At 47.0% G+C, this 13,387-nt stretch overlaps 1 protein-coding gene across 3 annotated transcripts in view; it reads right to left on the bottom strand.

Annotated features, from left to right (window-relative positions):
* Window positions 1-13,387, bottom strand: part of TRAF3 (TNF receptor associated factor 3) — a 105,387-nt gene that overhangs the window by 6,955 nt on the left and 85,045 nt on the right. For 2 of the 3 annotated variants that reach the window (XM_074326892.2, XM_074326891.2), the window contains 4 exons: window positions 8,868-8,948; window positions 6,104-6,178; window positions 4,406-4,498; window positions 1,260-1,400 (listed from right to left, as the gene is read on the bottom strand). In XM_074326892.2, coding sequence (XP_074182993.1) covers window positions 1,260-1,400; window positions 4,406-4,498; window positions 6,104-6,178; window positions 8,868-8,948 — 390 coding nt within the window. The remainder of the gene's footprint in view (window positions 1-1,259; window positions 1,401-4,405; window positions 4,499-6,103; window positions 6,179-8,867; window positions 8,949-13,387) is intronic. The other variant, XM_074326893.2, reaches the window with a different exon arrangement.

Here is a 13,387-nt window from a genome sequence, read left to right as displayed (position 1 = left end):
CTGCTGCATCTCTGACCTCAGGACACATATTCGAATGTTTTTGTTCTCAGGGGACCCACTATTTATCCCTCCTTTCTTCTGCTGTTGGTGTTAACAAGTGGTGATTCCCCTGGCCTTTCCATGCGCTTCTCGAGCCTCAGGTGACACATGCAGCTACATTTCCACGGCTGGAACTGCACCCGGGAGGAACGGGAGGGGGTGGTGCAGGTGAGCAGGGCCACGTGGTGGGGACAGGCCTGTGTCTGGAGGTCTGACCAATGTCTCCGCAGCCTCAGCAACATGCCGGGCACTTCCCGCAGGACGCTCACTGCTGTTTTACACGATGTGGTACATTTTTGGCTTGTTCAACAGTAGTGACTCGTAGCTTTTCTAATACGATCTAATGTTTCATTGTGTTTTTCCTCATCTTTGGACAACCACAGAGTTTAATACAAATAAGATTAATTTAATAAATCCCTATGTAATTCAAGGACTAAGACCAGTGTCCAATGTTAAAAGGAGAGACAGGCACCATCGGAGACGCCGTCACTCTGGGCTACAAGGGACATTTTCTCCTGCAGGTCATTTAGGAAACACACCACACCGTTAAGTACAAGCACTAAAAACCATTTTGGCGACAGAGCAGTGATTCTTCTGTGGGTGTGTGTGACACATGTGGGGTTACGATGACAAATGACAGTATAACAAATAATGCCCTGAAAATACCTACGAAAGGCCTGTGTGGACAGCAGACACGAGGCGCCACCTCTGAATCGTACCTGCTCACAAAGCCGCCCCTCCCCACAGCTGCCCAGGTTTAGGTGTTTGTCTGCAGACACCTCTGCAGCATGATGGTGAAATCAAGTATGTATGTGCGTCACTAGGAAACTCAGAACAAGATTGTTTGGCTTCACTTCACTTCAGGAAGTGAAACTTTATACATAACTACTTATGAACAATATGAAATCTTAAATAATGATAAAAACAGCTAATTTTAAAAATTACGGTTTGAAGTCTTATTTCACCAACAGTGAATCAAAGGTGCAGACGGGTGGGGCCTGCTGTCCAGGGTAAAGGTGAGGAGGAAAGGGCAGGCCTGCAGCTGCCCAGGGCGGAGCCACCCAGGCGCCTGTCCCCAGCCTGCACTAAAGCAAGAAAAACATGCCGCCCCTGACAAAGGTCAGGGCTCCTGCTCAAACGTGTCTCGGGGACGTCCTGAAGGAGACACAGGCGTGTTCCTGCTCTACCCTCTGACCCAGCCATAGCTGTGAACTTCTTACCTGTAAATGAAGTATTTTGGATTCATTATTTCGAAGCATTTCCTTTTGTCTCTCAATTTCAATTTCAAAGCTACATATCTGATTGTGCAAACTTTGTATGCTCTTGTTTTTTTCTACACTTTCATTCTGCAGCAAGGAAACCTAAAAAAGAAATTCTTCAATTAGGCAAACAAAAAGTGGCTTTAATTAATAACAATTATGATAGTATTTCAAATTTCACAACATAGTCCTTCTATTAGTTCCCTGGAAGGAGTTCCAGAAAAAGAAAAGGAAACCCCCTCACACAGGCGATGGCAGTCCTGATCATTTAACAGTGGGCCCACCAAGTGCTTTTCTCCGAATCTCTCCCACTAACTAAACACAGTGAGGCAAGTGCAGCCACAGACTGAATTTCCAAATGAAGGGGATGCTTTTTAAAGTTTCTGCTGAAAACTAGTAAACCTCTTTCCAGAGAGGCTCTTTGACCAGGAAACACAGTAGGAAACACATTCTTACATCTTACCCCATTTGTCATGCGAGCGCACGTGTACCCAAAAAGCAAGTGTCACAAAACCGTACTTGCTCTGATCACTTACAATGCACCCTGATATTTTCTATTTTATTCTAATTTACTTTAACAAATGCTAGTTGCAACCCACTAAATTATTTCACATCCGCCAATGGTCTTCCCCTGCACTTTGAGAAGCTCTCCCAACATAATGAGAAAGCCTGGTGGGAATAAAAATCACACACGTACTTCAGTCAACCCTTAGGGCAGGACGGAGCTGCAGAGTGTGCCAGATCTGCCCCCCAGAAGACCTCCCAAAAGCTCACACACTCACCTGCAGTGCTGCGTCCGTCTGAGGGACGGCCTGCTGCTGGAGCAGGTACAAGCCCTGACTTTTTCAGACTCCCTTTCTGCTAAGTAATTAGCTCCCAAGAACCAATTTACACTGGTCTAAGAGCCAGGGGTGAGGAGTTCAAGGGCAATTCCTACAAGGCTTCCTCTCACAAGCTTCTGCAATGGGCACTGGGCCCTCGGGAAGGCTCCCTCTACCCACAGATGTGTGTCCGTGTGTGGGTGCAGCTGCCATCTAGGAGTCACTGTGTGTTCATGCTGGATGAAGATGTCACCTGAGGACTGTGGTGACGTCACCGAGGTGATGAACCAAGGGCATCTCAGGACACACCCGGGAGTGGTTAAGACCTGATTCCTGACGTTGTCCCTTAAGAATAACCAGCCTAAAGACAGATTTGCTTTCTTCGCTCCAGCTGCTCAGGCAGCAGCACCTTTGGACACAATCACAGTCTGTTTTATTTTAGAACAAACACGTAACTACTAAGGAATACAAAACTCACAATGTCCCCGGGCTTTTTGCTCAGTACAATTGGACTGTCCTTCCTACAATATAATGTCTCAAATGCCCACAGATGTCTGCACGTGCCACCTCGCACTAATGCACACGGGACCTTGTGCCACTCAGTCCTGTCCCTGCCTCTTCTGAAGTTACAACCCACTCATTCCCATCTGTCCACCATGGACACAATTCTTAGGCTCTCTATTCTCACACCCCAAAAGAGAGACCATGCACACATGCCAACCTGCTTGATAAAAATTTCAATAATAGCTCCAGAAACGACAATTTTTTCTGCAACAAATCAAGCTACTTGATGAGCATAAGTATCTCACATTCATGAACACACATCATACCCTATTACACTATTTAGGGGCTTCCCTTATTTAAAATTACTTTATTTATGTGTTGATCAAAGAACCCAAGCCCTATGCCCACAGATCCCAGCTGCCACTTGTTAGTCAGGAGGACGTCAGGCATGAGACAGTCTACCTGGCAGGTATGTTTCCGAGCAACGCAGCATAACCACACAGCAGATGGCAACAGGGACCCCTCGCCCTCCTGAGATACCTGCACCCCTGCCTGTTTCGGGGAGCACACTACATCTCCCTTTGCATTAAGCTTTTCTAAGATACACGATGTGTAAGGGTGTTTTTAAGTCCCGATTTCACAAAACGGTTTTCCTATAGATTGACCGTGATCAGTCTTTCTGGACCAACTCAAACATTTGTTTTCTGTTACAGATGAACCAAATAACCCGGGTCCCAGCTGAGTAAATCTATGAGAACTGAATCGCGTCTTTACAGAACAGGCACCAATCCCCACCAATGCGCTCACGCAGCTCAGTGCCGCCACCCCCACTGCAAGTTCTCAGTAGGCGTTTGTTGGGTATGGAGTTAAGTTTTTATTTTTGTAAATAAGCCACGATGAGAGCGCCTATAGTAACTCCTCTATCAGCCTCAGAGCTTTTTGCCTTTACGCTGCGACCACGAACCAGCCCGCGGCCAGGCCTCCGGAGGGAAGAGAAGCCGGAGGAGGACCAGTCCGTCTGGGAAGCAGGCCTGCTCAGTGCCCAGGTCCCACACAGTGTCAGCTCAGAAACCAACAGGGACACCAGTGACACGGATGTCTTTCCTTTCTTATCTCTTAGGAAAGACAAAGAACAGTGGGGCATTTAATGAACGCGGTAACCTTCCCGTTCGGGGGTGGGCAAACTGTTCCTGTAAAGAGCCAGAGAACTACTCTGGGCCGTGCACTCCACACAGTTTCCGTCTCAATGCAAACTCAGCTGCCGTGGCGCAGAAAGCAGGCATGGGCAGCGCGGGAATGAACCAGCCTGGCTGCGTCCCAGGAAAACTTTATTTACAAAAAGATGAGTGGGGGAGGTTTGGAAATTTGATGATCCCTGTTCTAGTTCAATGCTAAGATAACCACACTGTGATTTATTTTTTCAAAAAGCACCGCAGAGTTAATAGAACAAACGAAAACGAACACCCTCATTTATAAGCACAAGATCACGCAAAGAGAATTTACTTTTTTGACAATCTCTTCTTTGATGCTGCTTCTTTTACTCCAAACCATTAATACTGTATTTCCCCCAAAATAAGACCTAACCGGAAAAAAAGCCCCAGCATGGTTTTTCAGGATGACATCCCCTGAACATAAGCCCTAATGCGTCTTTTAGAGCAAGAATTAATATAAGACCTGGTCTTATTTTTGGGGAAACATGGTAACTACAGAAAAGGTTTTCTTCTTTGAATAATTTGAAGACATGATGAAAAAGCACCAAGAGCAGAAAATGGTATGTCATACCTTTTTCTCTAGAGAGTTGCTCCACTCTTTGAGCAGGTTGACGTGCTGTACTGCGGAGCTGGCCTCATGGGCCTTTATCTGCTGGTTTGTCCCCTGCGAGAACAAAGACGCAGCGCGTTAAGCCAATGGCATCCCAGAGCACAGGGGACAAACAGGTGACCTAAAGCCAGTACTAAACAGGAAGAGGGCAGACCAGTCCAGGTAAAGTAGACAGGGGCTCTCCAAGTCTCACAAGGTCCTGCTCTGCGGCCCCCACTCTACTGCGTGTGGCTCAGGAGGCTGGCAAAAGCACAGCAGCTCAGACACTCGATTCTAGTCTCAAGTTAATGCGCTTCATTCCTCCTGCCTCTTGTTAAGTGCTTTCTTGTCTACGTTTCACACTTGTAATATAGCAAGAAATTAAATTTTGGACATCATTTTTGTTTTTATATATTTTTTCATTGAAAATATAAGTGGAAAATGTTTAGAAACCTGCAGTAACAGCTAGCTACTGTTACAGTACTCTAGTGAACGTATATAATCAGAGTAGGATTCTAAATAATTCACTAAAATATTAACTTATTAGAGAAATACGCTGGATGAGAAAATGTATTCTTCCTCACTATTCGAAGTATATTTGGAAAGTTACATACAAAACATAAACAATCTACAGAGTACATAAGATGTAGACCATCTGAGAGTCAGTAACAAGCACAGGAAATAGTACTTCACGTATTTAAGGAAATAATTGGTATGAAAATGTAATTTGTTTTGATACTGGAAAATTCAGAAGCCACAGGAAGCATTTTCATGATCTCCAAAACATATACTCTGTACATAGAATATTCATATATATATGCTGATATAAGAGTTGCTACGTATCAACATATACATATACAAACACAGAATGAATGATACTACATACGACATAACAGTGGTGAGGGCTCAGTCTCCTTAAGAGACTGGAGCAAAGGGAGCTACAGTCATTCTCCTTCGTAGGCTTTTTACTTTCAAGAAAATAACTGAGATGCCAGTATCTCTTTACGGATTTCATAATAATGTCCTGATAATCCATTAAAATTAAATATGAAATACTTTCACTGTAATATATACTGTCTTTTGATAGTTTTAAGAGTAAGACATACATTTAAATGAAAACTCAGTTCAAATTCACTAGCCATCTCAGACGTGTTTAAAAAAATACACAAAAAGCCAGAAACAGGTCTCTCACAGCACAGGTGTGGCAGTGATGGGGACGTCCTCTCCACAATGTTCTCGTGGAAGGTGTGGCTTGTATGTGAAATGTATTCATGGACACACACGTGTGTGACCCTCACAGCTGCGTGCTGATGCGCACACACCGCTAGAACCATGTCTGGCTTGTTTGACTTATACTCGAGTAACAGCTGAAGCTTCCATAACCCACCAAACGTCAGTTCTGACTGTGTGTCTCTCTCTAGCTGGTTTCCGCTGTAGTCGTTCTCCTATAACGTGCCGACTTCCTTCTCAGCACAGGTGTCTATCTGAAGTCTCAAACCACCACCGGAAGGGAACGCGAGCCCCCGTGTCTGCTGCATGCGGCTTTCGTCACCATGCAACAGGGTAACTCGGTTCCATGACGAAGACTAAAAGTCCAGAACTTGCATGTTACAATGTTAATATAACTTTCTCTCATGGCAGAATGTCAGTGACTGGGAAGGACAAATGTCGGATACTGACCTGAAAAACGCAGCCATAGCGCTTAAAACTACAGGTGCTGGGGGCATTGACACACTCTGACAAGTGTGCACTCAACTGCAACGGGAAAGAGACGTGAGTTGTGGCACAAACGTTTGCATGAAAATGTTCAAACATATTAAGGGCACAGATAGCATCTGGGTTGTACTATTACGAATGGTGTTTACAGCTACAGGTGTGTACATCTCATCTGCTTCCTAGACTCATGCAGTAAATATACAGTACCATCACGTGTATACACATATATACACCAATATACAGAAATACATTTACTGTAACATTTCTTAAACTTGCAGTTTCTTTAGAACAAATTGTTCAAAATGTGACATGCTTCTGCAGTGCCAGAATTAAAAAAAGAAAGGAAGAAAACATAAACTGAAATGTACATTTAAACACTATAAACAAAAATTGCATGAAACACAAAAAATAGAAAGCATTCGGGATGCAACTGGGTCACACACCTAATATACAGTACACAAAAGTAAATATATTTCCCACGCAAGCTTACACAATGTACCGTTACACTCAATACTCAAGATAACTGGAGATGAGCTTCCTTCTTCTAAAAGACTGTTTTCCCTCTGCATGGCCAGAAGTTCACGCAGCTTCAAAGGCCTCTAAGGTCATTCTAACAACATGAATCTTAATACTGTCACCTCTAACTGATGGGAGAAAATGAGGAGGAATTGGGAGAGGACAACTCATCTCGCAAGGAAAAACCCCTTTGTGCAGCTTACATGTTGGCAAACCATCAAATAAAAACCACTTAGGACGCCCCCTCAGGAAGAAAGGGGATGAACCGCCCGCATTTGGAAGACACAGTGTTATGCTTCAGGCTGATACAATTTAAAGTTAGTTTCTTCTTTTATTGAAGAAATTCTCATCAGGAAACTCTAGGGACAGATCTTTATAGGGACAATTAGACCCTGAATTAGGAAAGCGGGTGTGTGGGCGCGGCGGCCCTGGGAACGTTTTTCCTGTGTGTCAGTGCACACGCACCCCAGAGGCTCACGGGTGTGTCATTGTGGCGGTGCAGCTGGTTCCCACAACTTCTCCTTGTTCTACCAAGACAAAGACAGGCCTTTCCCTTTAGGTCAGAATTTAGGACAGAGAGGAGGGTGGACTGCTGCGACCGCTACAGAGCAGAGCCAGTGTTGACGGGGTGGGTGGGGGGACCCACCCGACTGCTGCCAAGGCCAAGCTCTGGGAAGGTCCCTGAGCCAGGGTGGCCACGTGGCCACACCTCTCGCCACCCAGCACACCTGCTGTTCCTCTGAGCCCGGACTGGAAGCTCAGACCTGCACCTGGAGGGAAGTGCTGAAAAGGTACATTTCAGGTGACTGGCACAGAAACACGGCCGAGGCCGGGTGTGCAGTAACGTCAATTAAAAACTGTTAAAACATGTTCCTCCAGGGCCATCAACACAATCGTGGATCTAATCAGCCAACACTTCTAATGTTAAAACCGGGACACAGTGGTCTGATGTGACTTTCAGCGCCCTGCTATAAACTCAGGCTCGCACTTGTTCCTAATTCGCTTCATCGTCATTGCTCCCAGAGCCTTACAGAGCTTACAGGTGCTATGGCACAGGGATAAGAACAATTTACAGACCAGTAACACCTTTCACCAGAAACCCAAGATAAATGCAGGTTTAAAGATCTTTAAAATAAAAATACCGTAGAGGCAAAATGGCAGCAGCTTCTGTCCCTGCTTCAGACAGCCCTGAGTAAGTAAAGGTTTAGGCGAGTGTACAGACTGCACAGTGACGCACTTTAACGGAGGGCCTTTCCAGGCAGAAATTAGCTAATGTCTTTCGGGGCTGTGCCCAGAGGCACGTTCAGGCCCAGGAACCACTGTCACCAGGTGAGCCTGCCCTCGCCCGGCATAGTCAACTTCTGGGAGAACACACCTCGAGGGAGAGTGGCTCTTGGGGTCCTCTCGGCACCCTGTGTCGCTAGCCCTAGGCTCACTCAGTGGGGACATGAGGGACCGATCCTCTGCCCAATATCCAGTGGTAAAATTCCAGGCTGTTGAAAAAGGCTGAGGTGAGCAGGCTCCTTAGATCAGAGCACCCAGGACAAGAGAGAGGTCCAGTCGGGGGAGCAGGGGTCGCATGCAACCACCGAGCCTATGGGAGTCCCAGATGGCGCCCGAAACAGCAACCAGAGGGGCTCCAGGTCAGGATCTGATGTAAAAACATTAAGAATCCTCGGAATTTTTCCATCTGGATATATCCTGATCAAATGAAGTTAATGCAAAATTTACCTGCCTTAGAGAAAACGTGCCGGGGGAGGGTGTGAGATGCATGGCCTTTGAGGGAGGCCACTCAGGTAGCTCTCTGGCAGCCCCTGTGCCCACCTGCCAATCCCACACGCCATCTGTGACCAGAAGGGTTCTGGAGTATCTCTGAATTAATTTTCTTGAGATAATCTTATAGTTAATTCCTGTTTTACAGATTTAAAAAGAGCTTTTTTAGAACGTAAAAAGGGTCACTTTTGCTTGCATTGTTAAGTGATTCCATTTTCTCAATTCTTAAGTTTACCACCTTGTAGCTTTTAATGTTTGCTTCTGAAATTTCTGACTCCCAAAAATAGCATGAAGTTTTTCGTTGTTTTTCTACTATACACATCACTATCGTGATCTACGAAAACCTTCAATTTCAGCTAGTGAGGGAAAAGTGGCGTCTATGGCACGCTAGTCCTGAAGACACCGCCAACTCCTGACCAGGCCCCGGCCACGCCCTCACCTCGCTCCTCAGAAGCGTCTGGACACTGCACTTATGAGGGCAGGACACCACCACGCAGGGACACTCAGTGTCTTCGTGTTTCTGGAGGAGAAAAAGAAAGTGTTGTCAACTTTGACACATACAACTCGTCTTCCTTAAGATCCTACCCGACCCCAGGTTCCCCAAGTGGACACAAAGGAAGCTCTCTGCTCAGTTACTGCCCCCGAGTCACGACACTGACGTTACATCTGGATGAGTCCTTACATTAAAAGCTTGAGTACTGAAAAATAAGGCATCTCAGAAGATCTACTCAAATCTGACAAGTTCAGGTGACTAGTGAAAGTGGCGTCCACCGGAGATGGTATCTTAGCAGCAGCCCCCTTTTAGCAGCAGCCCTCTGTGCCGGTGCTGCCTGGACACGCGAGCTCAGGCCAGCTCGGCCCTCACTCACAGCACAGGTGGTGTGTGGGGGGCTGGGGCTCGGGCCGGTGTCCAGCCTTTGCTGGTTGGAGAGAACCAGTTTCCTTTGGCCTCTGTTTGGAGCCTGGAAATGATGCATCTCAAATACCTGAAAACAGTGTGATCTACTGAGTATTTCAGTGACTGCCCTGAGATCTTATCTAGATTATCTTCAGTGTGGAAAAAGCGGATCAATTCTGGTTTAGCCCTTCTCTGGATGGCACAAATTGAACTTCACAGGGCCTGGATGAGGGTGACTGTTCAGCTCAGTACCACGGGCACCTGTCCGCAAGCACCGTAGGGCAAGCACAGCAAACACCGGGGCCCTGGAGAGCACTCAGACATGCGACCAAGTGCCACTGGGGAGAGACGGCTGCAGGCGGAGCCACAGGTGTAGCTGCTGACAACACGGCTGAGGGAGGACAGGCTTGAGGAAGCATCGCTAAACAGAAGAAAACGTGGCAATGCATCTTCTGTGGCCCCAGGGCACTTCCGATTCTCATGTGGTTTTCAGATTCTCTCTGGATGCCCAGTTAGGCTAACTTGAATACCGGGGGAAACACTCGCTGGTGTCTCCGTCTGACAGCAGGCGTGGGAGCCCAGGTCAACGGCGGCCTATGCGAGGACGCTCCTCTCCTCTGAGGAGGCCGGCAGCTGGCACCGCACTCAGCTTTCTTGGGCGTATTTTTAAGTTCCTGTCTATCAGTGCACAGTGGGTCTGCAGCACAGGGAGGCCCACTGAGGGCCAGTCCCCGGCTGTTCAGGCCTCCTTCGAAGGAGCTCGACTGCACTGAGTCTGACCAGCAGGCCTCCCCAGACGGACACCGCTTTCCATTCTGCTTGGTACGCTCAGAATCCCAGAGTTCCCAGGTGCCAGGGTCAAGGCTTTCTGTCTCCTTCAATGAGAAACCGGGGACAAGCGACTTCACCTCTGTCCTGTCTGTCCCAGGCAGGAGTGGGCAGACCTCCCTCACAGCCTGGGAGGGATGACTCAGTCCTGCCAGCTCGTGCTCCACAGGTGCTCCACCTCCTCCCTGAACCTGCCCTTGATCCTGTTGTAACGCTCAGGTTGGGCGCGCACAGGTGCTGGGGCCAGCCAACGAGACTGCTAGGAACGCGGACAGACAGACAATCACCCTGGAGGGAGTAAGGGGCACCAGGGCTCAGGAGGGGAGCTCTGAGGGTGAAGCGAGGGGCGGGGGTTGTGATCTGGGGAGGACAGAGCTGGCAATGGTGGGAGGTGAGGCTGGGGGCAGCAGGGCCAGGCCAGTCAATCTCGCTCTACGTGTATCTCTGCAGATCTGCGCAAGGATATCTGAACAATAAACTTCTCGAAGCAGGCTTTGTTGGGTACCAAAAGTACAGGTATTTCAAATGGGATTTTGATAGATATTGCCAGACGGCCCTCCCATGACCCCACGCACCCCCCTCCTAACTGTATGTGTGCTTCTACGCCCGTCAATCCTATCAGACAGTGATGGGTGAAGAAGGCAATGGGTGCCATTTGCAATTCTTTAATAGTGGTGGTTCAGCATATGTTTTATGTTTATTATTTATATTTCCTATGAGTTGCCTTTTCATGGCTTTTGCCCTCTGTAGTGTGTTGAACAGTGACTCCCCTCCACACAATACACACACACACACACACACACACACACACACACATTTCACATCTCACAATGTGACCTTATCTGGAAATAGGGGCTTGCAGATGTAGTTAGTTACGATGAGGCTACAGCAGATTAGGGCGGGACCCACATCTAATGACGGGTCCCTGTAAGAGAGGACACTCAGCAGGAAGACAGGCCCACGAACATGGAAGCAGACTGGGGCAATACAGCTGCGAGCCCATGAGCGCCACCACGGGGAGCGCCACCACGGGGAGCGCCACCACGGGGAGCGCCACCACGGGGAGCGCCACGACAGGGAGTGAGCGCCATCCACCAGGAGCTGGGAGAGCTAAGAAACGCTCTTGTCTGAAGCCTTCTGAGGGAGCACAGCCCTGACGACACCTCAGTTTTCGATTTCTAGCCTCCAAAACTGGGAGATAATAAATTTCTGTTGTTTTAAGCCACCAACTTTGTGGTACCTCGTTCCAGCAGCCACCGGAAAAGAGTATACTCATTTTAAAAACTGCTGATCTATTGCTATGTAAGAACTCTTTGTATATAAATAAAACTAGTCCTGTCTATAAAATGAAATGTTAACTTTGATACATACACAGACGAGACACACGGGAGCCATAAAGTAGAACGACAGAGTGAACACCCATCAGGGACCAGAAGTAGCTCATAACTTCCATCTACCCGTGTGCTCCCCTCCGACCTCATCTCCACTCTCCCCCAAGGAGGACCCACCGAAACCACAAACCTGAATTTTGTGTCTCTACTCCTTTTGCTTAAAAAGTTTCATGACACATATACTTGTGCCAGACAAAATACTGTTTTGTTTTGATTGCTTTTGACTTTTACTAACAGACTCCTACCCTGGGAGCCGCCTGAGACCTGCCCCAATAGCTTCAGGCTAACCACGTGCTGTGCAGGCTGCAGGCCCTCCTTTCACCACGTGTAACCACACTGCCACACAACTGTCCCTGCCGTATCACACAGTCCACTGGGTCCACCACAGCTGATGGATGTCGGACGTTTCCAGATTTGTGCCATTCTGGTTACATGTGACTGTATGTCGTGGTGTGTACGTGTGACAGTTCTTCACATGTCCAGGAGAGGAGCTGCTAATTAACTGAGCACATGAATGCGCAACCTACAAAATACTGCCAACTTGTTTTCCAAGTGGCTGTACTACGCAGACTCCCAGTACAATGTGTACATTTTCCCGTAAAATGAGATCTTTGCAATTCTGACTTCTCACAAATTAACAAAATTGTTTAAAGAGACCAATAATAATTTCTAGACTAAATGTGAAAGAGATTTTTCCTGACACTTTAAATTATGCTGACCAACTTGAAAACAGCTGATACAATGTCAATACCACAGTTAAAACATAAAAAAGAAATTATCACATGAAGTGCAATGGTCCAAAATTTCAACACTTTATCAATCTGTATCTTATCAGCATTTGATGTACTGACAACACAAAACATAGGAAATGCAGGAAAGTCAGGGTGACCTGGGGTTTCATGTCTGCCTAAGTTAAGTTAGACGACTGCTCTTTCTAAAAATAAACTTAAGGCCTGAAAGGATGGGACTAAGTGTATTAGAGATCAAAGGGCAAGACTTGGGAATCAAGTCATGCCACTGATGGGCCAGGAGGACCAGGCCAAGTCATAGAATCTTCTTTGGTGTGCAAGGAAGTAAACGTGCAACTGACCTGCTAGTGTAAAGGACTGAGAATCCGGGGAGCATGCACAAGCAGTGACGTGCCTTAAATAATTATTACAGGCCTGACAGAGAATAACATACGCCTTAAGGTACATTCTGATGTCAACATCATTAAAATAGTTTGAAAAGTTTCCTTCACTAGAGCGTAATAAGCTTTATAAGGAACATTTATTTGCAAAGCTCAGGGCCCAAACTTCCTGATTATCATTTTGTGTCTCTCTGCCTCTTCCGCAGCTGACAAACTGAAGACCCAGATCAAATCAAATGCCACCTGTGCGCCAAAGATCTCTGTGACCACACTGGGCTAAGTGAGCTGGCCCTTCCTCATGGTGCTTCTTTCCCCCACAGCTACAGCGCTTCCCACATACAATGGCTCCCTCACCAGGTAGTGAGATGAGGGGAGAGACTGTACTTCACGTCTTGTGCATCCCCAGCAACTAGCTCAGTGGCTGGTGCCCGACAGGCACTCAACGCAAGTCTCGTGGATCCATATGCTGTGCTGTTATTGAAAACTGGTCTCTTCACAGCCTCGTCTGGAGTTCAGAGCCAATTACTTATATGTAGACACGCTCTACAAGTCTTTCTCAAGTGAAAATTAATTCCTGGATTCTATTCTGCAAATAAAGGCAACTGATTTTTGCAAGAAGCAAAGTGTAACTTTGACAGCAACATACTAACGTTAAGGTCTGAAGGAATTATCCAACTATGACAAACGCTACTGCTCTTCCTCAGAGGGAAGCA

The sequence above is a fragment of the Rhinolophus sinicus genome, chromosome 3 (genome assembly GCF_057876585.1).
Source record: "Rhinolophus sinicus isolate RSI-liver-muscle chromosome 3, RSI-T2T, whole genome shotgun sequence".
NCBI lineage: Eukaryota > Metazoa > Chordata > Mammalia > Chiroptera > Rhinolophidae > Rhinolophus > Rhinolophus sinicus.
Note: the sequence above shows the minus strand (reverse complement) of the source record. Positions and strands in the feature narration are given on the sequence as shown.